The sequence below is a fragment of the Protopterus annectens genome, chromosome 14.part0 (genome assembly GCF_019279795.1).
Source record: "Protopterus annectens isolate FY-2018-M chromosome 14.part0, PAN1.0, whole genome shotgun sequence".
Taxonomy (NCBI): domain Eukaryota; kingdom Metazoa; phylum Chordata; order Ceratodontiformes; family Protopteridae; genus Protopterus; species Protopterus annectens.
Genome location: NC_056748.1, coordinates 1153115220 through 1153143147, shown reverse-complemented (window position 1 = coordinate 1153143147; position 27928 = coordinate 1153115220). Strand labels below are relative to the sequence as shown.

Sequence of the window (27928 nt, the reverse complement as noted above, 5' to 3'; positions counted from 1 at the left end):
CAGTCAACAATATTATATACAAAATGAGTGCATTGCAAAATTCACAACATAGTAAGATTAAAAGCAGGGTAGTATAACATTAAAAGCTCCAGTCAGAGTGCATTGAAAAAAAAGAAAGATATATATACATTTCATCATTCATACTTTCACCATCATACAGATGAGTGGCATACATCTGAGGGATGGACTTCTGTTAGAGAATCCCGTAGATGTTGTTACCCTTTGCTTTATGTTTGGTTCTTTAAAGCAAACTGCATAATCCCCTCAGTAAACAACACAATCCTCTAAACTCTGTAGTCTATGCATTAACAAAAACACCAAGAAGCCTCTCTAAAAGACACGTCTGCGGCTCTGAGTCTGAAACACTGAAAGTTGTCGCTTGCACTGCCAAGACACAACAAGCTGATCAAGTCTAGATCTGGATTTTTCCTTCCATTTACATAAGGCCACTGGTGGCAGAGCTTTTCTACTGCTAAATACCCCCTTCACCTGCAAAGAAAATTCACACAGAAGACTCGAAAGATAACAACGCGTAAATGAACTATTGCCATGGCAATGGGACTTGAGAAAGCATAAAGCTGTTGTTACTTTAAATGTGGGTGGGGGGCATTCATCCAGTCACTAGTGTATCTGCTGCTGCTCCACCTCCCTGGCAATGAATTACTTTGTAAAAGATCAGCAGAAATCACCTATCCGTTATTTTCTTCAGACGCCAGGCTTAGCACTGTGCTTTACAAAGCTTAAAATCATGCAGCTTTTTATATCTGTAGTTGATGCATTCACAGATAAAGCATTCCATGGAAACCCTGCTGCTGTCTGCCTGTTGGATTCTGTAAGTTTTTTTTTAATTTAGCCTCTGTTTAGGTGGGTGGTGGCACTGTTTTTATAATATTCTGAAACAACAGCAGTGTGAAGAAGTAATTGTTTACCATGAGAGTGGTGAATTAAAACAGCTATTCCAAGTAGATTGTGGGGTCAAAAACAATGACAACATTCAAGAGTGCATTAGACAGATGTAAGTCACTTTCAGAGACTGCTGTTAGAACATATGCTGTGATTAATCCATGTTCTATTAGGATTCATGCAACAGAATGCATAATCTGCTTTACTAACTTTATAGTTCATGGGTGGTCTAAACTCTGTAGTCTATGCATTAACAAAAACATCAAGAAGCCTCTCTAAAAGACACGTCTGCGGCTCTGAGTCTGAAACACTGAAAGTTGTCGCTTGCACTGCCAAGACACAACAAGCTGATCAAGTCTAGATCTGGATTTTTCCTTCCGTTTACATAAGGCCACTGGTGCCAGAGCTTTTCTACTGCTAAATACCCCTTACACCTGCAAAGAAAATTCACACAGAAGACTCAAAAGATAACACATAAATGAACTATTGCCATGGCAATGGGACTGTGAAAGCATAAAGCTGTCGTTGCTTTAAATGTGGGTTGTGAGCATTCATCCAGTTACTAGTGTATCTGCTGCTGCTCCACCTCCCTGGCAATGAATTACTTTGTAAAAGATCAGCAGAAATCACCTATCCGTTATTTTTTCAGAAGTCAGGCTTAGCACTGTGCTTTACAAAGCTCCTTAAAATCATGCAGCTTTTCATATCTGTAGTTTATGCATTCACCGATAAAGCATTCCATGGAAACCCTGCTGCTGACTGCCTATTGGATTCTGTTAAGTTTTTTTTTAATTTAGTTTCTGTTTAGATGGGTGGTGGCACTGTTTTTATAATATTCTGAAACAACAGCAGTGTGAGGAAGTATTGGTTCACCATGAGAGTGGTGAATTAAAACAGCTATTCCAAGTAGATTGTGGGGTCAAAAACAGTGACAACATTCAAGAGTGCATTAGACAGATGTAAGTCACTTTCAGAGACTGCTGTTAGAACATATGCTGTTATTAATCCATGTTCTATTAAGATTCATGCAACAGAATGCATAATCTGCTTTACTAACTTTATAGGTCACAAGTGGTAGCTTATAGCCTAACAGCCTAGAGTATCACTGTACTGTTTCTATTTTTTACCATTATATTTACTCTTTGTTTTTGTCTCACGTCATGGCTGAAAGTGGACCATGTAGTCAGTTCACTCACTCAGCTATAAAAAGAATAAAAAAATAAAAAACTTAATAAATTTAAGATCATCTGCTTTCCAGAAGGCAGTGTAATAGGGAAAATAGGTAAGTTATGTATTCCTTTCCACTGTTTGTGGGTTCATAGTTTAATACCAGGCTAGTGACCACTAGGGCTTTTATAATCCTATTTGTGCAAGCTCAAATGTGTCACATGAGTTACTGGGTCTATTTTAGTTAGGGCATGATTTAATGACTGCCATCAGAGACACAGATGCCAGACAAAGAGTGAATCTCCAATTTCCCATCCACTGGAATGGGAAAGTTTTGAGTGGCTAGGGTAAGAAATACAAACCTTTGTTGGCGTACAACCAATCAGTTAATGAACTTAAAACATCTAAGGACCCACCCAACTTAAATGTACTTACAAACCCCATGGTTGCTCCCTGTGGCACATATTCCAGGAATATTAAGAATATCCTTTTGAAAAACTTGTGTATGTTTAAAGGGAACACAGAGATAATTACAGCATTAAGGGAGGCACCAAGATTTGTATTTAAAACAGGAAAGAACATCAAATATCTCCTTGAACACACATGGAAAGAGTACAAGACAGTGTGGAGAATGTAATTAGTATAGATACATTATACAGCAGACTAAAATTCAAATAGGGGCACCCACATCTGAAATAAATTTAGGAGATGGTAACTGTGCTTCAACAGGTGTTATATACCTGGCAGTTTGTGAAGGATGTGGACATTTCTATATAAGGAAGACTGAAAGACAATTACGCAGAAGAATCTATGAGCATGTATATGTTACTTCTAAGAAAGATATACAAGCACACCATCAGGTGCCCCTCTTTAACTAAATTTCTCTTTGGCATACTTGAAACAGTTGCAAAAAACATCTGGAGTTGCTTGAGAGAGAATTGGAGAAAAGAGAATTGATATGACAGCTTAGGCTAAATGCTATCACAATTCCTGGACTCGAACATACTTCTATTGCCCCAATACTGAGGTTTACACCTGTAAAACTTTAATTTATCAGCTAGTTATTTATTTTACAACAGTTTTTAACAACATTTTTTACATGTTTTAATTATTTATATCTGATTGTGTATTAAAAGTTGGACTTTTAATGTGAATGAACAATAATATGTACTAAAAGTTTTTTAATCACAGCATCTTAGTATTTCTGTTTGGTATGTTCCTTTAAGCAAGCTAATGGATGTGTCACATTTTATCTGAATTTTTATTCTATAAACTGTTAATTTAGTTAATGGAACAGTTCTGATAAAGTCCCAATGTGTCTAGGGATGAAAGTGCTTAATCATTGTATTTTGTGCTGTGACTGAAGTTTTTATTTAATATAACGACATCTCTAAAACTTTACCAAGACTGGTGTCTTCTGTTTTGGAGTTATGCTTATGTGTTTTAACAACTGGTACTTGAACATTTTTTATTCTAAAGACCCCCTGTGGCATTATGTCAGCCTAATTTTGTAGTTTCCTGGTGTTATTTTTTGGCTGCATGGATACGCACTATTGACACTTTTTTTTCACTGATCTTCACATAGGTTGTTACTAGGATAATAACCACTAGGCCCCTTACAAGCCTAGCCACACACCCCAAACCATTTGGGTCCCAAGTATCATGGGCATCTATGTGGGGGGAGGGGCATGTTAGTAGGGAGGTAATTAAGGATTTGTAAAGGGGGAGGTTAGATATTATAATAGTTTTGTTGATGGCTTCTGCCCATAAGTAACATGAGGGTCAGACTGGGGTTAATTTATGATTTCCCATCCAATTGTCAAGATTCGGTTTGAATAAGGTTAGGCATGAACTCTGTTTTACGTGGATGAGGAGCCTATTCCATATTGCAGGGATCCTTTGTGACTCATATCTGTCTCTGCAGTATGTTCTTTTTATGTTACAAGCAAAATTCAGATTACTGGATCCAGTGTTTCTGGTGCTGTTTGTTTTGCAAGTAGTCAACAGCTGGGACTGAGGCAGCTCTGTAAGACACACAATGATCCCCTCTCAGTAGCCTGTAGATGATTATTGTGGGACAGGGTATTCATGCCCTGGATTTCTTTTGGTGAGAAAGCTTTGTGGACATTTCAACTGCTGCAACTGCCTGATTAGATACATGCTAAAGGAGGCATTGTATTTGATGATAGATCTGATAAGGGGTGAGTAGAATGGGATTATAACTTCCTTGGACTTGTGTGCCATACCCTTACCAATAAGTTGTGTGACATAGAATGTTTTTGTTATTATCTTAGCTACGTATTGGTCAAAAGCCAAATTGTTGTCTACATATATACTCTTATGGGCATATAATTAATGGAGTAATTAACTTTGGTTGATAGTTTCTCAAAAAAAAAAAAAACATAATACATGTTTTGGCACTGAGTTTTAGGCCATGGCTTTGGCACCAGCCATTTGTCTGTATTAAAACCTCTTGCAATATGTTGGTGTCCTGGAAGTAATCTATAATAGCTCCCAATTTACAGTTATCTGTGAACTTGGTGAGCCAGAGGCCTTTAAATTAGCCTTGACTTCTGAGAAGTAGATGCCAAACAGGAGCGGTCCCAGCATGCTGCCCTGAGGTATTCTGCTGGTGACTGGTCTCTTGGTGGAGGTGGTCTCACTGATCCTGACTTCTTGGGTCCTGTCTGTGAGCCATCTGGCAATCCAGTGAGTTATGTGAGGGTTTACAGCTAGCTCAGATACCTTGTCAATAATGTCTGAGTAGGGTATTGTATCAAATGCCTTAGCCAGGTCAAGATATGCAGTATGTACTGTTTTATCCTCATCCATTGACTTGGTAACCCTCTCAAAGACATCTATCACATTAAGTAGGCATGACCTTCCCTTACCAAAGCCAAAATGGGATGGGTCCAGTGTCAGTAGGTTGCCAGTGTCTTTGTTTATCATTTCCATGATAATTCATTCCTTGGCTTTGCATATTAGGCTTGCCAGACTGATGTCTGTAGTTCCCTGGGTCAGTTGAATGTCCACTCTTGTGGAGGAGAATGACTGTTAAATTCCTACATTCACTTGGAATGTAGCCTGTTTCAAGGCTGAAGTTGTTAAGTGCTTGAAGGGGTCTTGATAGACCATGTTTTAGACAGTTCAGGAGGCATCCAAGATGTTGTCTGGACCCATGCAGGTGGCGTTCTTGGCTTTAGCAAGTGCTGCCAGCACCTGGTCCCTATTGATAGCTAGCAGAAGTATGTTGGAGGGGATTTCACCTGGTGGAGGTGGATTGGAATTGGGGAGTGAAGTTTTTTTTCTTAAACAAGAAACATCTTTGTTAAATTATCACTTATGACGTAGGCAATCATATATTTAAAAAAAAACATATTGACATAATCTTAGTTGCAAACATTATATATCACTTATAATTTACCCAGTCGTTGTCAGTCAAACATTACGTAGCTTATTCAAATCCTACCGTCTTTCAAACCTCATTCCTCCCCTGTATGTATTGTTCCCACAATGCCCATCTTTTCTATGTAATTTGTTCCTAAGATCTCAATTCCGGTTGTTTTATCTATGCTACTATATTCACTACTTGTAGTACAGTTGTTTTAGACTTTGATTTCCATTTTCTAGTAATAGCTTTTTTAGCAGCCACCATAATTATGCTCAGCAGGGCCTTACTGTATCTAGACAATTCAGATTCTGTATCATAGCTCAGAAAAAATAATTTCCCTAGATACACCAATTTGCTCACCCACTATCTCTCTCAGAGTAGTCTGCAGGGAGTCTGCCAACTCATTACACTCCAAGAAAATATGTTCCAAATTACCTCTTTCTTCCCCATCACCCCTCCAACATTTGCTGTCTACCCGAGGAAAAATTCTCTGGAGTCTACTTGGGGTATAAAAATGATCTGATGAAGTTTGAGCATTGGCTTTAAATGAAAAGCGCTTCATGAAATAAAAGACTCTAGCTTTCTACTACATTTGTCACAGTTGTTTTTTGGTATCCTTGGGGTATAAAAATACCTATGTAAACATTTCCAAGCAAGATTTATTTTGCATATTTGGGAGACTTACATACACCCCATTTTTTTTTGTGACTTGCTTATCTAATCTCTTTTCCCAATCCTTGATAGGGAAGGCAATCTCTAACCTGCAGTCCAAATAAATTATTGGCCAATTGCCATCCAATCATCGTTCCCTCTCTAGTTCTTTGCTTCCAGTACCTTGGTTCCTTTGTCAGTTTTCTCCAGTAAATTCCATCCCATCAGCCTATTGTCTGTATACCTAATTGTGATCATCACTATCATTAGAACCTCCTTTTTCCATTCTATTGTTGGCTTAGTTCTTAGAATACTGTGCTACTTTATGAATATAATATTCTGTATGGTTACTGCTATTCTCCTTAAAGATCTGCATCCAAACTCCCAGTCTCTCCTTGTTTCTTGAGCTTACCTTCTGTTTCATCATCATCCCTTTCCACTTTGAATTATAGGTTTCTGCTTGTGCTATGTATCTCTGAAATACTCTTTCAAATCAGGTAATCCCAATCCACCTTGTTCTATTGCAAGAATCAGCTTATCCCACTTTTTTTTCTTCCTGTCTTCCCCTCTCAGATAAAGTCCTTCAGCTGTTAATTAATTGCTATCCACAGCTTCTCCGGTTGATAAAAATATGCCTGACCTATGTATAAGACTAAAGGGACCTAAAACATTTGAACTGCTTGTATCTTACTATCCATATCCATATAATATAGCTTCCAATTCCTCAGTTTCTGTATTATCTTTTATGTAGTCTCTTCCTATATATCCTTTGCTGCCACACTAGAAGCATTTTTAATCCATACTCCTAAGTACTTTATTGTATCATGTCCCCATAAATATGGATACCGCTGAACCAATTTGTGTGTGGGCACATCATTTACAGCTATTACCTTTGTTTTAGCTTCATTAATTTTGTATCCTGAAAACATTTGAAACAGTCTCAAAATGTTCCACAACACTGAAATGTCCTTTTCTGGTTGCATCAGGTATAAAATAATATCTGTAAATAGAGCCAGCTTTTATTGACTACCATACCAATTATATACTTGAATTTCTGAGACCCTTTTTTTCTTTGCCAGTGGTTCTAAATATAATGCAGACTAAGGGGAAAGAGGGCACCCCTGCCTGGTTCCTCTTCTCAAGCAGAAATTCTCAGAGATGAACCTACACACTTTAATTTTCACCTCTGAGCCCTCATATAGCCTCTTAATCAACCTTATAATTTTATCAGGGAATGCAAATGCTTCCATAGCCCTGCTCTTAAACTCCCAGCTTACTCTGCCAAATGCTTTCTCGGTGTCAAGACTCACCAACAACAGTGGTATTTTCTTACATTCTGCTTTCTTCTGGATCATCAATGTTCTGTTAATGTTGTCAAATGTTTGCCTCCCCTTCGCAAAACCATGCTGATCCATAGCTATCATTATTGGCATCACTTTTGCTGTTCTTTTAGGCATTATAGACATAAACACTTTATAATCATGGTTTAATATTGAAATGGGCATCTGTCTCAGTGAGGCCCTTCTGTAGGATGTCCACATAATTTGGGGACTCTACTATGGCTCCTAGTTTGCAGTCATCTGCAAACTTTGTTAGTCAGAGGGCTTCTGTGTTAGCCTGTACTTCAGAGAAGTGGATACCAAACAGGAGGGGTCCCAGGACTGAACCCTGTGGTACTCCACTTGTCACTGGTTTGAAGTCAGATTTGGAGTCTGCAACTTTTACAGTGCAGGTTCTGTCAGTGAGCCAGTTGGCAAACCATCTTATGACGTAGGGATTTGGATGGTGTCGAAAGCCTTGGCGAGGTAAAGATAGGCTGTGTGAACCACCTTACCCTCGTCTACGGCTTTGGTGACTGCCTCAAAGAAGTCGATCAGGTTCAGAAGGCATTATCTGCCTTTCACAAACCTGAACTGGGTGGGGTCCACAGTTTGGAGGTTACCAATGTCTTTGTTTATGAGTTACATGATGATACATTCCATGGCCTTGCACACCAGGCTCGTCAGGCTAATAGGACGATAATTCCCAGGATCAGTGGTGGCTCTCCCTTTATGGAGTGGGATAACTGTTGCTGTGTGCCATCCAGTGGGTACAAAGCCTGATGTGAGACTATGATTGAAAATGGTGCTTAGGTGGGGAGCCAGTTCATTCTGAAGTTCATATAAAACGCAGCCTGGGATGTTGCCTGGTCCCATGGGTGCTGTGTTTTTGGTTTTAGAGAGTGCAGCTTTTACCTGCATAGATGTGATTACAGGGACTCTGCATTCTTCCTGTATAGATATGGGCCCTTGAGGGGGGTAAAGTTGGCACTGAACCTATCTGCCAGGATGTTGGCAATATCAGTTGGTTCTGTAATTTTCGTGCCATTGTGCTGTAACTCATAGCAGATCTGGGTATTGCCATTGAGATTATTGACATAGCAATAGATTGCTTTATGGTTGCTCTAACAATCAGTGGTGGTTTTGTTTTTGTAGCTAGCTTTGGAGGATCTTATAAGGGATCTCAGCTTCTTACTGAGGCTGACCAAGGAGCACAATGACTTAGACAACAGAAAGTAGAAAGGGTTGTTGCCAAACTTAGAGAGCCTATAACAAAAAAATAACATAAGCAACATAGATGTACTACAGATATTTAGGAAATTTTGCATAAAGCAGAAAAATATGAAAATCAAGAAGGAGCAAGAAGAAAAACGGAAATGTTTATGCAAGACTTAAGAAGGTGGTGATGCAGTGGTGAGGTGGTTAGCTTTGTCACCTCATAGCAAGAGGTTCTCTGGTTCGATTCCTTCTGTGCGGAGTATGCATGTCCTCCCTACATTCATATGGGTTTCTTCCGGGTGCTCTGGTTTCCTCCCACATTCCAAACACATGCTTCTGGAGTGTTTCTCCCCAGGCCTCTGCTGAAAATGGGCTCTGTCCCAGTCGGACTTTTCCAGTAAACAAAATGCCAAGGTTAAAGGTAGATGGGGCATAACTATTAACAGTTAAGACAGGAGAATATGAGCTAAAAACAGTGACGTATAATCAATTGCATGAAAGTTTCCTGGAAAAGATGGTATTCCAGTGGAAGTCTGGGAGATAGGAGGGAAGAAAGTTTTAAAGATCTGCAAAGTTTTGTTTAACAGTATTTTAAAAGGAGGGGAAGCACCAACATCCTGGAAGAAAGCTGTGTTAGCTGCAATACCTTGAGACACCAAAGACCCATCAGACCCAGCTTCATATAGGGCCATTTCAGTTTTAAACCATAATTATAAAGTGTTTATGTCTATAATAGCTAAAGAAATGGCAAGCGTGTTGCCAAAAGTGATAGTTATGGATCAGTGTGGTTCTGTATGTGTGTGTGGGAGGAATACATCTGTCATTAATAGAACAATCTCACACATACACACACACACACACACACACACACACACACACACACACACAATCACTTCCTCATTCATACCTGCATTCATTCACACACACACACACACACACACACACACACACATACACAAACACACTTCCTCATTCATACCTGCATTCACTCACACATCGCTCTCACTCTCCAGATCTCACACACACACAGTCACTTCATTCTTACCTGCATTCACTCACACATCACTCTCACTCTTCCAATCTCACACATACACACACACACAGCCACTTCTTCATTAATTCCTGCATTCACTTACACTCGCCCTGAACTAATAAGCTTAGCTGCAAAATAAACAACGAACTGTTCGCAATTTATTTTGCAGCTAAGCTTATTAGTTTGCGGCACCCCTATGAGGAAGCTGTGACTCCCCAGGGGTGCCGTGTCACACACTTTGGGAACCCCTGGCTTAAACTATGCACCCACAGAGCAGGATCATGGTAAAATGGAGCTCTATGCAAAGTAATGAATCAGCCCCTCCCAACCATTCCAGTGACGTACTATTTCTCCCCAATTACCACAAAAGCTGTTCAAACTTGTCAGTTTACATATTGTTTTCTACTTTACTTATGCAATGATTATGGATTTGGATTTCATTTAAAACTTTTATTTCAAATTTTATATCACAAACACTGATAGCCATTTGCTAAACAAAACAATACAGTCTCACAATAAAAACAGACTTGGCATGTACAGTAAACTTCTCTGCCCTTGAAACTCACATTCTAAGAAAATGCTTCTGGCCAGTGGCAAATTAACTTTACGTTTGTGCTGTTTTCAAACAGGCCCCTCGCACACATTTTTAGGACCCTGCATATATGCATGTCTTCTTTGATTCACCTTCCTGATTGTATTAAATTCTATTCCTGGTATAATACAATACCATGTGTTTGTGCATTTTAAATTTGTAGTTTTGAACATTTTTCCAGTAAGCAATGAAACAAACGTATGAACTGATAATTACAAAACTACCCATTTCAGAAGATTTCAACCATAAAAGGCCACTCAGACCTATGTTATTATAATCCACCAATATCAGTCAATATATACAATATCTGCAGAGTGCCGAAGTAAAAATCAACTGAATAATTCCACATTGAAGGGATATGTAACTAATGAGGTTGCTACTGAAAAACAACTTTACATTTCAGTATTTCATCTAAATTCAGTGCCTGGTGCCCTTAAAGAATAAATTGCCTAAAAAAAAAATTGGTTGCTGGTAATATTGCAATACAGAATGGCTGGCAAACTGACAACAGGTCCATAGTTACTAAATATTAATGGTCTCACAGATGTATACAAAAAAGAAAGAATAGTAAACTATACTAAAAATGTAGAGTTCAAATAGATGTGTGAGAGGAGACACACCTGGAAAGAACTGAACATGTGAATTTGATAAAGAAAGGTTTTCAGGATGGTTATTCAGCAGAATACCTGTGGCAAAGGAAAAGAGCAATACTTATATTAACTGCACGCGGAGCTTCATTAGTAATAGAAGAGGATACAAAAGATAATAATGGAAGGTTTGTAGTGCTAAGGGGCTACTGGCAAGGGAGGAGGATTGCACTGGCATGTATTTATATTCCACCTAAAACCGCTGTAATGAAGATCAAGACAATTCTGGGTGAAATAATCAGTTTTCAGCAGAGAATATTACTTACTGGGGGGGACTGGAATTTGATTTGGGGCAGGGAAGATGTGTCTGGGGGGCCCAGAAGGGAAAATAGAACAAAAAAGATCAGATATTTGAAGAAATTTATGAAAATATTTGGCATGGAAGATGTGAATTCAGTAGTAGGAGTTAGGAGTGAATTTACATATTATTCTCCAAGATACAAAACTGGGTTAGGCTAGACAGAACTTACATTTCACAGGAACATATGCATTTAATTGAAAGTTTTGATACACATCCAATAACTATTTCGGAACACACACCAATAATAACTAAAATAAAAATGCAGGGTAATGAAATAAAAATGAGACATTGGAGCTTTCTCTACTATCTGTTGAAAAGCGAGGAATGTAAGGAATGGGTAGTGGAAATTATTCCGAATTTATTAAAGAAGACAGAATTTTTTTCTGAAAATATATCTAGGGAGTGAGTTAAAAATAAATTGGAGTTGAAAAATAGGGTGGAAATAAAAGAAAGCGATATATGGTTAAGAAGTAACAAGAATTATTTAGAGGAACTAACAAATGTTAAATTATTTGCAGAACGGGGAATCTCACAGAACAAGAAGAGAAGCAATTGCAGAATGCTAAGCAATGCATGAGTTTAGAAAGACTGCTGTTAAGCAATTGTTTTTTGATAATAATGCCAGAGCAGAAAAAAAAAAACTTTTAGTGCAACGACTCAGGCAACAGAAAGTAGAAAGGGATGTCACCAAGATTAGGGAGCCTATAACAAGGAAGGTAACAAGAAATCATGTAGAAGTACTAGAAATATTTCAGAAATTTTATAAAAGTCTGTATAAAGCAGATAAATATGCAGATCAAGAAAAGGTGCAAATGGAAAAGTTTATGAAAAAATTAAATATGCCAAGGTTAGAGGTAGATGAGGCTCAATTACTAAGGGTTATGATAGGAGGAGATAAGATAAAAAATAGTGATGTGTAACCAAGCCACAGGAAAGTCCACAGAAACAGACGGTATTCCTGTCGAAGTCTGGAAGCTAGGAGAGAAAAAACTGATAAAGATCTGAAAGTGAAAGCTGTTGTTTAACAGTATTTTAAGAGGAGGAGAAGCACCAACATCCTAGAAGAAAGCGATAATACCTAAAGAGGGAAAAGACCCATCAGATCCAGCTTCATACAGGCCCATTTCAGTCCTAAACCATGACTTTTATGTTTATGTGTTATAAGTGTGTATGTCTATAATGGCTAGATGAATGGCAAAGGTGATAGCCAAAATTGATAGATATGGATCAATGTGGTTTTATGGAGGGAAGGCAAACATTTGGTAACATTAACAGAGCACTGATGAACCAGACGGAAGCTGATGTAAGAAAATACCACTCTTGTTGGTGGGTCTTGATGCAGAGAAAGCATTTAACAAAGTAAGCTTGGACTTTATGAGCAGGGCAATAGAAGCATTTGCAATCCATGATAAAATTATAAGCTTGATTAAGAGGATATGTGAGGGATCAAAAGGTGAAATTAAAGTGGGTGGAGTCCTCTCTGATAATTTCTGTCTGAGCAGAGGAATCAGGCAGGGGTCTCCTCTTTCCCCTTTCTTATTTGCACTATATTTAGAAATACTGGCAAAGAAAATAAGAGACTCAGAAATTCAAGGATATAACTGATATGGTATGGCTCTATTTGCAGATGATATTATTTCAGTTCTGTAGATCATTCTGAGGCATTTCAGATCTTTTCGGGATACACAATTAATGAAGCTAAAACAAAGAGAATAGCTGTAAATTATGTATCTACAAATGAATTGGTTCAGCAATATCCATATTTGTGGGAACATGATAAAATGAAGTACTTAGGAGTATGGATTAAAAAGGATTCTGGTGTGGCAGCTAATGATATGTGGGAAGAGACTAAACAAAAGATAATACAAAAACTGACAAATATGGAAGCTCTCTTATATGGACATGAATAGTAAAATACAAGCAGATAAAATATTTTCAGCCCCTTTAGTTTTATACACTGGTCAGGTATACTTTTATCAGCCAGAGGAAAAGTTGTAGATAGCAATTAATAAAGAGCTGAAGGATTTTATCTCAGAGAGGAAGATGGCAACAGTCAAGTGGGATAAGCTGATTCTTCCAGATGAACAAGGTGGTTGGGATTACACAATCTGAAGTGGTATTTCAGTGCTACACAGTTATGGCTCCTATACATAGAGCAATCAGGAAATCAAAGTGGAAAGGAATGATGATGATACAAGGGGGAAGCTCAAGAAACAGGGATAGACTAGGATTTTGGGTGCAGATCTGTAAGGAGAATAACAATAACCATGCAGAATATTATATTCATAGAGTAGCAGAAAGTATTCTAAGAACTAAGCCAACATGGGAATGGAGAAAGGAGATTCTGCTGATAGGGATGATCGCTATTAGGAATACTGACAATACGCAATAGGTGACTGGAATTTATTGGAGAAAACTGGTAAAAGAACCAAGGTAGTGGGAGGAAATAATTAGAGAGGGAAAGGTAAAAGAATGGGAAGAGGCCAAGAATTTATTTGGGCTGCAGGAAAGCGATTGCCTTCCCTATCAATGACTGATATCAGAGTATAGACAGAGAAAGAAATAGGGGAATCCTAAGTTTTAAGTTATAGTGGTACTACACTATTCAGATAGTCTGCATCTTTACTCAATGAAGACACTGAGACAGTTCTGCTGTTATGACATTCATTTACTGCACACGAGGATTGCTTCTAGCTTAACAATGAAAGGTATATACATCAAAACATACTTCAGCTTAGAATAATCAAAGTCTCTCATACAAAAGGAAAAGTCCCAATCTTTATAGTGTCTTTTTTGCCTGCATCAATCAATTTGCCAGAATAATAAGTCTTTCCTCTCAAGCTGGTCTGCTGACAGTTTGTTTTCCATATCTTAAACATTCTGTTCCTGAAGAATAACTCCTTTCGTCCTTGGCCTATCTTGCGTATCATATTGACGAGACACAGCTGCATAAAAGAGTTTGTCTTGACCTGCTTGTAGATGATAAATTTCACAAGCTACATGGTTTATAAGAGAAAATATTTTACTTCTGATTCTTATTAACAATGAATGGCAAGCTATATGTTGCACTGTACACATTGAAATGCAGAACATTTATTTTATATTTTCAGAAAAAATCCACTGAAGTCCATTTTTAACCTGTTCTTTACTCTCACAATTTCCTCGTTTCATTTAAAAGGCAGAGAATGACTGCTCATTTTCAACTTCAGTTGTACACATTGAAACCTTTCCCAGTTTATCTAGGTTAACCATCATGATTTGTTAAATTTTATATGTTTTTCGCAAATGACAACTTAGGCAGCAATTCTAGATAGTTAGTGTGACTATAATGCCTAACATTACTAATACGGGATGCAGCAACCAACTTAACAGTTTTTATCCTGATTTTGACCAACCAGTAAAGATATCCTACCAATTGTGAGCAGCGTCTTTTTTGGTCTTTGCGGCCAAACTAAATAGTTTATCTTTTGCAATGATGCTTAATGCCTCATAGTACAGAATACTTTTATTTCTTTTTTCCAAATACTCTCTGAGAATTTTAGTATTGTTCATTATGTTTTTTAAATTATCCAAGGATACAGATATATTGGGAAGCTGTATTAAGTCATAATTCCAGTTTTTGGAAATATTCACTTCTATGGGTTCAGTAAACACGTAGCTCTTATTATTCAGTTTAAGGAATTCAATATGTGATAAACATCCTACAAAAGGTAATTTTAAATTACGACCTACATCTTGATCTGTAACCAGACAAATATACTGAGGAGCCACTTCTATAAACATTTGAAAAGAAGAAGGCATAATAGTCCATTTACACAAATTAACAGAATGCTGCAGAAAGCATGGTTTGTAGACGAATGCTGTCCACAAATTAGTCCATTTTGAGTCTGTGTACAATACTCGATTTTATGTGTTTTACCTCTCATATCTATATAATTACCTTCAAATTGTGGCAACCAATACTCATACCCTTCTGGTGTGAGAAATATCATAGGTAACACAGTAAATTGACACATAATAGTGGTATCAGTAACATTATAATGTATGAACTTTCCTGTGCAATGTTGTAGAGTACAGTACGTTACTCCAGTAAATAGTGTAACCCAATCTGTATCAGGTATCCATTTGCTAAACAATTGTTGCCAAACATTTTCATTTTGTAACATAAGTTCAGTTTGTATTTTATTTTTTTTTTTAATTTCCACATACAAAGATTGCATAGTGCATTTTGTCCAATTTACAAAAATTCTCATGTTACCATCAAATTTCAACTGATGTAACTGCATAGCATCATAACTGTCTAAAAACTGCTGCTGATAATTTATATTGTGCAGGTGTGTCTTCCATATTTCTGGATTCCAAGATGCTTGTAAATGCACAATCTGAGAGATATCTTCCCCCACTACTTTTAAACGGTTAGTTAGAATTTCAACATCAGCTGCATTAATAGATCCAATGCCTGTGCCTAGGCCTTCTAGCAGAGTATCATACCATGCCCTTTTATATCGGCACCTGCCTGTGTCTGGGAATTTTGTTTGTGTCTTTCAGCTTTTCCCGGTTAGAGGTTGCCACAGCGGAACTCCGGTCCACTAATGATTGGTAGTTGATTTTTACGTGCCGAGTTACCAGCTCTGAAGCACAACCTTCAACGAAGGTACACCCATTCATGCATGTCTCCACACAGAAGACAGTCTAGCTGAGAATCGAACCAGACAGCGTCTTACTCTGAGGCGACAATGCTACTGCAGCACCACCACCGCGGGTCATGTACTACAACCTTTTGATACTGTCTGCCTACCTTTTTACAGGTAGAAGGGATTTTAACCAAATAGTCTGTATGAACAGAGGTAGGTTTACCTGTTAATATTGATAGAACATATACCCAATGTATGCTGCCTGTAATGACTGTGGTATTAGTACATATTACAGAAACTCCAGTAGTAAAATGTAGTTGTACTTTTGTATTATTGGGAGGAATACTAATTCCCTGTATGGTATGATTACCACATTTTTCACATGTGAAGACTAGCCATTGTGTTGATGGTGGATATTTCTTTGAATTTTTCTCCTTTTCCCAAATAAAATATAGGAAATTGACAACATTTAATAGGAACTTTGGAACCAAATTCAAGGGTTACCTTAGGACTATTTGGTCGAATGTAATAATGACCCATAACCGCGGACCAAAAGGTAATGTTACTGGGAACTATTATATGCCCAAAGGTACAATTAGCATTAGATGGACAAGTGAAGTTGTCCTGCTGTCTTTGCCCACAAAAAAGATTTAACTTTGGGCATTCACACCAACCTAGCTTTAGAGTATTATTGTTATTGTTTATTTTCCAAACTTGCATTTCTCTTGTTTGACACTCTACCCCAAGGGCTCCAAGGAGTACAGTCAGTACAATGACAAACAGAATCCTCATTATGTACAATAATATAACCTTTCCATGTAAGTGGTATTAATCTGAATTTTTTTTTATAGATGCTTTTTCAGCTGTTTCAGACTTGGCATTTGCCATGAGTCTACAACCCCCCCCCCCCTCCCACAAAACATGAAGTCACTTAATGACTTTCAACTGATCTCCATGAACAAGAATTATTTTGCTTTTTTCATTCCTTTAATTTTGTACACTAGAGGTCCTAACTGAGAAATTATTTCAAAAGGTCCTTCCCAATTACTATCCCACGGACTGTCCATCTGGAACGTCTTGATTAATACTTGTGTCCCGGAGGGAAGGTTTTCTTCTGGCATAGCAGGATCCTTTGACTGTAATTTGAATGCTTACATTTCTGATAGGCTTTGACACAATTTAGAAATATCTTTTAACCATTGTTGATACTGTGCAATTTCTAATAATGGTCTGTTTGTACTAACAGTAAGATTGAATGGCAATTGTACAGGCATTTTCCTGCCTGTCATGACTTCAAAAGGTGATATCCCTGTTTTACGGTGTTGAATGGCAATTGTACAGGCATTTTCCTGCCTGTCATGACTTCAAAAGGTGATATCCCTGTTTTACGGTGTGGAGTTGCACTGACACCCAGCAAGATTTCAGGCAAATATTTTACCCAATTTATGCCTTTTTTCAAGCAGATGTTCCTTAAGAGTCTCGTTCATTCTTTTAACAATCCCATTAGACTGGGGATGGTAAGGAACATGAAATTGTTGCTGGATACCAGGCAAAACACACAAAGCTTTCATCAGTTTACTGACAAATTGTGGATTCGATAACTCATGGCCATCCCCAATGACAAAAAAATGTTTTTTCATAAGGCTTTTGCTGTAGCCTTAGCCGTCATTGTTTTTGTAGGAATTGCTTTTACCCATTTTGAAAAAACATCAACCACCACTAGAAAATACTTGTACCCACCTTTAGTTGGGGGTAATGGGCCTGCAAAGTCAGTTTGGATGGCATACCAAAGTCCATCCGCTGGGGTTATCCTTAGTAACTGTGGCTTTTTCAATTGAGCAGTAACTTGCAAACATATTAAGCATTCAGCATGCACAAAATCACAGATTTTCTTTAACTGTGGATGCCAGTACTTGTTCTTTACAATGGGCCATAACTTTTGTGTACCCAAATGTCCCAATACCTGATGATTAAATTTCACTACCTGTCGTGCCTGTTGGTACGGTATATAAGGAAGACTAGAACCGTCTTCAAAACATTTTGCATAATATTGCCCTGGACTTTCTCCTACAAGAGTACATTTTTCTAATACTTCCTGCAGTCCAAACTTAGGTTGGATCTGCAGCAAATCATGCTGCAAATTTTGAGCTGAAAATGTCTGCATGGCATGTACTGCAGTGGTTTTGTCTGGTACACTAGAAAGGTGTTTTGTAGGATACAATTGCATTCCTTCCTTTGCTGCCTTTTTTGACATTTGATCTGCAGTTATTTAACTGAAAATTTTAATTTGTAGCTTTTTGATGAGCTTTTACCTTTAAGATACTGTAGCAACCCACAAGGGACTGACTACGAACCAAATTCCAAACAGTCTGCAACACAGAAGCATGTTTGAGTGGTTTGCCCATATTATCAACAAGCCCTCTCCTTGCCCATGTAGACATATGCAGTTGCAGAGAATTAACTACTTATGCACTGTCTGAAAAAATATTGAAAGGTGGAAAATGCTGTTAACACATAAAGAACTGCTTCCAGTTCAGCTCGCTGAGCAGACATGTGTCCTGGTAACTGAATCAGAGTCAGCTGTCCCATAGAAGGGTTTTCTGGTACTACTGCAAATCCAGTCCGATATTGTCCATTATCCCAAAATCGAGCACTGTCAACAAAGACGGATGGCCTGTCTTCCTGAAAATCAGGAGACAGAATGGACATTTCTGGATTTGAAATGTGCTTATAGCATTTGTGTCATTTTCCTTCAAATCCCATGAAGTTAGATAAGTAATACTTATCTCCTGCCTTTATTGTAATTTGCTTGACACTAAATAATGCCAACCATTTTGCAAACACTGCTTGACTGACGTCATCAATCAGTTTATTTAGCTGAGTCTCATTTACCAAAGCCTGTATGGCATAATGCGGTGTCTGTACTATAATGTCTGTGGAAAAAGCTGTTAGGTATTCAGTTTGTTTTAAACCCCAGTAAATGGCCAAACGTTGCTGAATGCATGGGTGATATCCCCTCTCAACATGTGTCATTTTCCTACTGAAAAATGTAATGGGGCATAAAGTCTTTTTCATTCTAGAATTAGAGCCCTGAGGCCACTCCTGTAAAAGCACAACAGAGAGTGTGTTGGGTCCAGCTGCTGCCTGTAATGCAAAGGGACATGTTAGACTTAGAGGTACTAATTCTGTAGCCTTGGCCAATGCTGCCTTAAAATCACAAAAAGCTGTATTTTCCTTTGGTCCCCACTCCAGAAAGGGTAATTCTTTCTGGTTAGAAAGCATGTCATACAGAGTAACTGCCATGCTGGCATAATCCTCTATGAATTCCCAATTATAATTCATGATACCTAGAAATTTGTGCATATCCGGAATGGTAACTGGTTTATCCATTTGCAAAATTCCCTGCACCCTCTCCGAACAAGGAGTACGCTCAAAAGGACATAAAATAGTACCTAGAAATTTTACTTCAGATGACATGAATTGTACCTTTTCACTTTTAACTTTAAACCCTGCCTCCTGCAGTGTTTGAAGGACCTGTGTCACGTTAGCTAAATGCTGTTTTTTTTTCAGACTGTATTAGTATATCATCAATGTAATTCAGAACAGAATTGTTAGATTCTAGACTTTGTAGTAGTCGCCCAACATTTGGTGAAATATAACTGACTGTTTTGAAACCCCTGCGGTAAACGTGTCATGATATACTGTTCATTTTGAAAAGTAAAGGCAAACGTTTGCCAATCTTTTTCCTGCAGTGGTACTGCAAAGAAACCATTAGCTAAGTCTATGACAGTAAACCACTAACTTTGTGGTTTTATTCTTGCTGCTAGCTCTGGGACCCTTGCAATCAGATGAGGCTGGGGAGTCGTGAATTGGTTCACTTTTCGTAAATCAATAACCAGTCGGTAAGTGCCGTCTTTCTTTTTAATTGGCCATATGGGTGAATTTGAGGGCTATTTCCCTTTTGAATTATTCCCACATCAAGCCATCGTTGTATGCAATTTTGCATGTCTGTCTCTGCTTCCTTTGGGATCAGATACTGGTTTTGAAATGGTGGAGTAAAATCTTCGTCACTACCTAAAGAAACTGCTTCCTGTAGCTTCCCGCAGTCTGTGGGCCCTTGAGACCACAGCATTGGGAACTGTTGTTTTACCTTTATCCATACTTCACTTTCAGTAGGCTGACAGTACGGCCCTTTTCAGAACTGTTTGATACATGTATTGCCTCAATCATACACAACATGGGACCTTGTCCTTGCCATATAGTGAAGGTCTATGACAATTCCCATTTTGGATAATATATTCATTCCCAAGACTGTGGAAGTGCAAGAATTATGCATGAAAAATACTCCTTTCACTGGTTCCCTTTGACAGGAGAATTGTACTTGTATAGGTTTACTACCTATGGCTAGACATCCAGAGCCATTAAAACCTGAAATACATGTACGTTTAGACAAGTCAGGAGGCAAATGCCTACCTGTCACTGAGACAGATGCTCCTGTATCTAGAAGAACATCTTCCCACAGGTCCCCCTCTACCCAAATGTTGACAAGTGGTCGTCCATCTTTCCCTTTCTTGAAGTTAGTCAAGAAAGAGACTTGGGTAGGGGGGTCACACCCCTACAGTAGATCTACTTTCCACCCCGAATCATCAGTGGTATTGGACTGCAAAGGACATAACTGCAGTGTTCCCTCGACCTCTTCACAGTCAACATAAGAAGATCAATTAAGTTCATGATGCAAGACTATTCGTTGCTGATAATTAGGATTTACTGGACCCTCAGGATCAAAGTTAGAAGGAACAGTTGTATCCTGTGTGCTAACAATATTACCTTGTACATTGACATTAGGTGTCACACCATCCCTTTGCTGTATTGGGAATACTGACTGTTGAGTGTTTGTGGTATATAGGGGTTGTTGCTGTAGTCCCCTATTACTCTCTGTCACATATTGTTGTGAAGTGGACTGCTGTGTTTGTACTTCTGGCTGCATTACCTGTTGCAGTCGTGGTACACGTGGCTTGTCAGATTTTTTCACGGTAAGAAACTTACCTTTTGCCTCTTGTTCCTGGCGCCATCTGCGATAATATTTACAAACATTTTTAGTATGACCTACCTGTTTACAGGAATAACAAATATGCTGTCTCTTTGCAGGACCCTATATAGATTGAGTAACTTGAGAAGTTAACTGGATGGCTGGGGAGCTGATGCTGCCTGTTGTTGCCCCTGTATAACTTGCCCTTGACATGATTGTCCTGCTACCTGCTGTGGGACTTGCTGTCCCTGATTAATCCATCTCCCACACCCCCTTCCCCTTACTTCACTAACAATGGGTGCAGAATGGGGAGTGTAAATCTTTTGCTTATGCATAGCATTATCTTTACACATAATACGTGCTCGCAGCAATTTATCTACTAACTCTGTGTGTGTGTTTGAAGATTCCTCATAAATAAGTTTGATATCCCCTGGGACACCTTCCAAATGGTCCAAAAAGGAGCGCATAACAGCTTTTTGAAAATTGACATCTTTCATATATTTTTCATCACTGCCATTAATTAACATATATGCCAGCTGGTAATGCTCAGCTTGTTCATCCAAAGAATCACAGACTGTCATTTGAAACTGATCTAAAAGTGTTGGTGTGAGAGATTGCCCTCTAGTGTATGCTAACAATACTGCTGTCATTCTTAGGTGTTTAGATTATACTGGATACTGCTTTTGCTGAATATAAGCCATGAAACACTGCGGAATAAAATTCCAGAAGCAATGCTCAAGTGTATCATTCCATACAGTGCCTACAGTTTTACGAACCCAAGCTTCAAATGTAGTCATGTTATTAAAAATACCCTTCTGTTCATCCCACTTAGGGAGAGTTTCTAACATCCTAAACTGATGATAACCTTCAGCAGGAAAAACCTGCTGAGGCTATGATAGGACTGGTAACAACAGTTTCTAGTGCTTTAGATTGACATTTTTCTAACAGGGCTTGTAATCTTAAAAGATCTTGATTAGCTAAGTCTGCTGCACTAGCAGCCTCAGATTCCTGTGTTTCTAATTGAGCTCGTAAAGTGTCTATCTCCTCTCTTGCAACAGTCACGTCATGCTGTGTGTCAGCCAGTTACTTGTCATATTTTTCTTGCAAATGGACAATTTTATTCATTAACCCTTCTATCTTACCAGCAGCTTTACTGCCTTGTTTAATAACAGTTTGTGTAAAGATCTTAATTTCAGTCTGAGAGACTTTCAAAAACTGAGAAAATTCTTTTGTACATTCAGCGGTGTCAGCATGATTTTACCAGATGCATTCCAGTCTGAAAATGACCCATGCGGTCAAGATCTTGCTGGTTGCTAACTTTAGCAATCCAATCTTTAAACTCCTGCAAATCAGACTGTAAAGTACAAACGTTGACATTTGCATCACCCACTAATAAATCTTTTGCAACAGGATATATAGAAACAGGAACAATTGTCTGTGCTTCAAGCATTACTTTATCCTGGTTGTGTTCCAGGTTTTGTACAATACATTTATGATAAGGCATGCAAAAAGCAACATTTAAATCATTGCAAATAGCACATTTCTGTACATTTTGTGACACTTTTGCCTTACACACATACCGATCAAAGGTGGCAATCCATTTGTATAATGCTGGATTGTCAGTCTTCCCCAATAAAGACTTACAGGTGCTAACATGCTGATCATACCATGTATTTAAATAATTCTACACATCTACATATGATTTAGGCACATCAACAGTAAAATAATTAGTGCACTTCTTGGCATTTTCATGAATTGCATTCATTTATAAAAGAAAGACAGAAGAAAATATTTACCACAAATGTTCAGGAGAAGGTGGCCAGTCTTGACATGGAGATCATTTGCAGGAAAATTCTCTGCTGTCTTTCACTAGATGTTGGTGAGACAAATTGTTGGCAGAGGAATATTTGGACCTCGTATATCACCAACTGTCTGAAGGAGAATTTCTATACTGCCCTGTACTGCACTGCAGTGTTTGTCCTCCAGTCAATGGAAAAAGTTTTAGGAAGAGAAGAATTGATTGTAAAAATGTCTGAGCTGGAATGTCGCACTGTGAGAGGCACCTCTTCAGGTCACCCCCCCCCCCCGGTTGTTTGTACTGGACTGGTCTCGCCACTGTTAAGTTATAGTGGTACTACACTCTTCAGGTAGTCTGTATCCTTACTCAATGAAGACACTGAGACAGTTCTGCTGTTACAACATTCATTTACTGCACACGAGGATTGCTTCTAGCTTAACAATGAAAGGTATATACATCAAAACATACTTCAGCTTAGAATTATCAAAGTCTCTCATACAAAAGAAAAAGTCCCAATCCTTATAGTGTCTTTTTTGCCTGCATCAGCAGTTTTGAGAATTTGCCAGAATAATAAGTCTTTCCTCTCAAGCTGGTCTGCTGACAGTTTGTTTTCCATATCTTAAACATTCTGTTCCTGAAGAATAACTGCTTTCGTCCTTGGCCTATCTTGTGTACCATATTGACGAGACACAGCTGCATACAAGAGTTTGTCTTGACCTGCTTGTAGATAATAAATTTCACAAGCTGCCTAGTTTATAAGAGATCAAATATTTTACTTCTGATTCTTATTAACAATGAATGCCAAGCTATATGTTTTTGCCAAGTTATTTAACTGCGTGCACTGTACACACTGAAACGCAGAACATTTATTTTACATTTTTAGAAAAAAATCCACTGAAGTCCATTTTTAACCTCTCTCACACTAAGTAAAAGAGCAGCACTGGTAGAGTTTTTTAGTAGAATCTAGAACAGAGGCTGCTGTTAAAGAAGGAATAATTAGTAGAGCATGCAAAATATTGCACAATAACTAATTTAGGATCTTTGCTTGGAAGTGTTTACATAGGTATTTTTATTCCCCAAGTAGACTCCAAAGAATGTTTCCTCAGGTAGACAACAAATGTTGGAGGTGTGATTGGGAAGAAAGATGTAAATGAGAACATATTTCCTGGGAGTTAATGAGTTGGCAGACTTTAAAGATTCCCTGTAGACTGTTCTGTCAGAGATACTGGGTGAGCAAATTGGTGTAACTAAGGAATGATTTTTTGAGCTATAATACAGAATTGGAATTGCCTAGACATATTAAAGCCTTGCTGAATTAATTATGGTGGCTACCAAAAAAGCAATTACTAGAAAATGCAAATCAAAGTCTAAACCAACTTCACTACAAGTAGTGACTGTAGTAACAGAGATAGCAATCAGAAGAAAAGTCATGGACAATAATTAATAGACAGCTGAAGGACTTTATATGGGAGGATTAGAAGGCAAAGGTCAAGTAGGATAAGTCGATCCTTCCACTAGAACAAGGTAATTTAGGATGGGTCTATATTAGAAGACTGAATGTTTAGGTGATTGAATACCTAAACATCGATCTTCTAATATTGAAAGCAAAAAACGGCGAACGGCCGATTTAACTCAGGGAAAGATTTCCCTTGGCCGTTCACCAGAGTTTGCTATTTCCCTACTGTTGAGCGATCTTGGAGTTGGTATATTTAATTAGGGGGAGTGGGGAGCACAGCCCCCCACGTTGGGGTGTGGGGGTGAATCCCCCCACTTAATTTAGATGTAAAGTAATGTTTTTTGTGTTGTGGCCGAGGGATGTGTTTCCCTGGGACATTCGACATTGTGCAGTTTGATATTAGAAGATCAATGTTAAGGTGTTTGATCACCTAAACATTCGGTCTTCTAATATAGACCTGTTTAGGATTACCTGATTTGAAGGGATAGTTTAGAGCTACACAGTTAAGGCTCATATACATAACACAAGCAATAACCTATAATTCAAAGTGGAAAGGAATAACGATGAAATGGGGGAAATTCAAGAAATAAGGAGAGAGTGGGATTTTGGATGCAGATCCTCAAGGAGACTAACAGCCGTCATACAGAATATACTAGTCATAAATTAGCAATAAGTATTCTAATAACTAATCCAACTCAAGAATGGAGAAAGGAGATTTTGCTGATAGGGATGATTGCAATTAGGGGTACAAACAGTAGGCAAGAGGGGGCTGAAGTTTACAGGAGAAAACTGGCAAAGAGACCAAGGTATTGGCAGCAAATAACTGGAGATGGAAAGTTAATAGAGTGAGAAGAGGCCAAGAAGACATTTGGACTGCAGGTTTGAGTCTGCCTTCCCTATCAGGGATTGATATCAGAGTACAGACAAAGAGAAAGGCATACACTGGTAGAGTTTGTAGCTGAATCTAGAACAGAAGCTGCTGTGAAAAGAGGGATAATTACTAGGGCATATAAAATATTACATGATAACTATAGGAATCAATCAGAGGAGATTAGAAAAATTGGGAATAGAGATTGGATAAGCAATTCACATAAATAATGAGAGGACATATGTGTGGCTCCCAAATATGCAACAAAGTCTAGAAGGTTTAGGATTTTTGCTTTTGGTATTTGTATACTATAAGCAGACCACAGAGGATTTCCTTCAGATAGATGCCAAAATGTTGGAGGTATGATGGGGAAGAAAGAGGTAACTGGGGACATATGCTCTGTGAGGTAATACGGTATCAGACTTTAAAAAATTCCCTACAGAGTTCTTTATCAGAAATATTGGGTGAGCAAGTTGGTGTCACTAAGGAAATGCTTTTTTGAGTTAAGATACAGGATCTGAATTACTTAGACATAGTAAGGCCTTGTTAAGCTTAATTCTACTGGCTGCCAAAAAATAAATTACTTGAAAATGGAAATCAAAGTCTAACCAACTGTATATGAAGTACTGAATACTGTAACAGAGAGAGAAAGTAACTGGAACTGAGATCTTTAAAAAATGTAGGAGCAAACTGAATAGAAAATCATGGAAATTATAGAAGTAATATATGCAGAATAATGTTTTAGAGGAGGAAGAGTGAGGTTTAAGGAAAGGCAGGAATTTAGCAATTTATGTAATGTTGGATTGATGATAGTTATACAAAACAATATATGTGATGTATAATGGTTGTAACTGGGAACATGTAAATATGTTCTTTTTTTCTTTTATATAAATGTATGTTTGCCTTTGTCTTAAGTGATGATTCCATAAAGGTGTTAAAGAAGAATAAGAAATGAGACTTCTTTTTCTTAAAGTCAACAGTTTAAAAGAAGAGGAGAAAACTGAGTTAGCGATCAAATTTGTGATGTTATATGTTTCAAGACATTGTAGTTTTTCAAAAATAAAATAAGAGTCGTAGAAACAGGAAAATTCCTGTGGTTCAGGAGAATTTTCAGGAATATTAATTTAGGTGAAAATATGCAGGAGGTTGGTGTGCCATTTGGTATGAAACTTGTGAATTTTCAGAAATATTTAGTTATAAAAATAAGAGACCTTGAATGGAAAGCTAAATTAGCACCCCCGGCTATGGATAATCACAAGGCATTATTTAGCTATGTCAGAAATCTGAAAGGGAAGGCCCAGCTTTGTGCCGAACTAATAGTGGACATTACCACTCATACTGACCCAGAGGACATTGCCAACCTGCTAGCAGACAGATTTAGCACAAACTTCACCCCCCTGTCCCCACCATACATACCCCAAAGCCAACCTGTCACCAATCCTGTACCAAGTATCTCCAAAAAGCAGGTCATAACCACACTTTAGACTTCTGAGAAATAGATTCCAAACAGTAAGGGGTCTAGCACAGATCTTTGTGATATACCACTGGTATCTGGTCTGCTGGTAGAGGTGGAATCCCCAACTTTTACTGTATACATTCTGTTGGTGATCCAGGTGGCTACCCATCTAGTGACATATGGGTTAATTCCCAGCTGGGTGAGTTTCTCAATGATGCCTGAGTGGGGAAGTGTGTCAAAAGCCTTAGCTAAGTCAAGATAGGCTGTATGTACTGTTTTGCTTTCATCCAGGGCTTTGGTGACATGCTCGTAGAAGTCCACCAGATTTAATAAGCATGAGCTACCCTTAAAGCCAAATTGGGTCAGGTCAAGAGTTTGAAGGTCACCTATGTCTTTGTTGATAAGGTACATGATGAGTCTCTCCATGGCCTTGCAGATAAGGCTGGTTAGGCTTATGGGTCTATAATTCCCAGGGTCAATTGATGGACCCCCTTTGTGCAAGGGAATTACTGTTGCTGTTTTTCACTCTGCTGGGACAAAGCCAGTACTTAGACTGTGGTTGAAGAGAGTGCCAAGTGGTTCCACTTGGTCCTGTTTTAGGCCATTTAGTAGGCAGCCTGGGATATTATGCAGTCCCATAGAGGCTGTGTTTTTGGCCATGGAGAGTGCGGTCAAGTTTTAGTGCCTTCCACACATTTAGACCATCAGCTGCACTAACGGGGACAGAAGGTGGAGGAATCTCAGTATATATTAGCAACAAGCATAACTCTAGGTTGGTTAAACAGGATGATGGCCTGGAATTCATTCATGTGCAGATCACTGTAGACAATATCTCATACCATATCCAAGCAAGCTATAAGTCACCCTCTATGTCCCTATAGTCACTTTGCTTATACCCAGACTCACTGCAGACACTCACCATTAAACCAAGTACCCTATTCATGGAAGACTTTAATTACTCCTCTATAGACTGGGAAACAAAAACTGTCTCATACTCACAGACATAATGATTCCTGGACTTTAACACAAATACCCTGGACCAGATAGTGTTCACACCCACTAGAGTTTCAAACATACTGGACCTGGTGCTCTCCAGTATGGGAGAGGGCTGCACTGTATCTCTCCCCTCTCTGCAATGTCACGTCATCACTGGTGAGGTCGAACCACAAAGCTGTCTCATTCACAATAAAAATCAACCCCCAAAAATCAGCTCCATAACCCCAGCAAACCCTGTAACAGTTAGGAACGATTCCAAAGCAAACTGCAACCTATTAAGTGAAAGTTTGCAAAATTCAGTGCTCCTCCCAACTCCGGGTTCACAGCAACCTATGCAGAATTGTTCACAGAGACCCTGTGCAACCATGTAAATGGCTGTATAGAAGCTGCTGTACCAACTAGACATGAGGCCAAAACAAACCACACTGGTGGAATCTTAACCTTAAAAGGTATACAACAAATGGAAAAA

General features: G+C 38.4%; 1 protein-coding gene across 2 annotated transcripts in view; it reads left to right on the top strand.

The window, feature by feature from the left end:
• The first annotated feature begins 640 nt into the window (after window positions 1–640).
• Window positions 641–27928, top strand: part of PBLD (phenazine biosynthesis like protein domain containing) — a 323037-nt gene continuing 295749 nt past the window's right edge. For both annotated transcript variants that reach the window (XM_044056953.1, XM_044056954.1), the window contains exon 1: window positions 641–832. In XM_044056953.1, the coding sequence (XP_043912888.1) occupies window positions 656–832 (177 nt within the window). In that variant the 5' untranslated portion in view covers window positions 641–655. The remainder of the gene's footprint in view (window positions 833–27928) is intronic.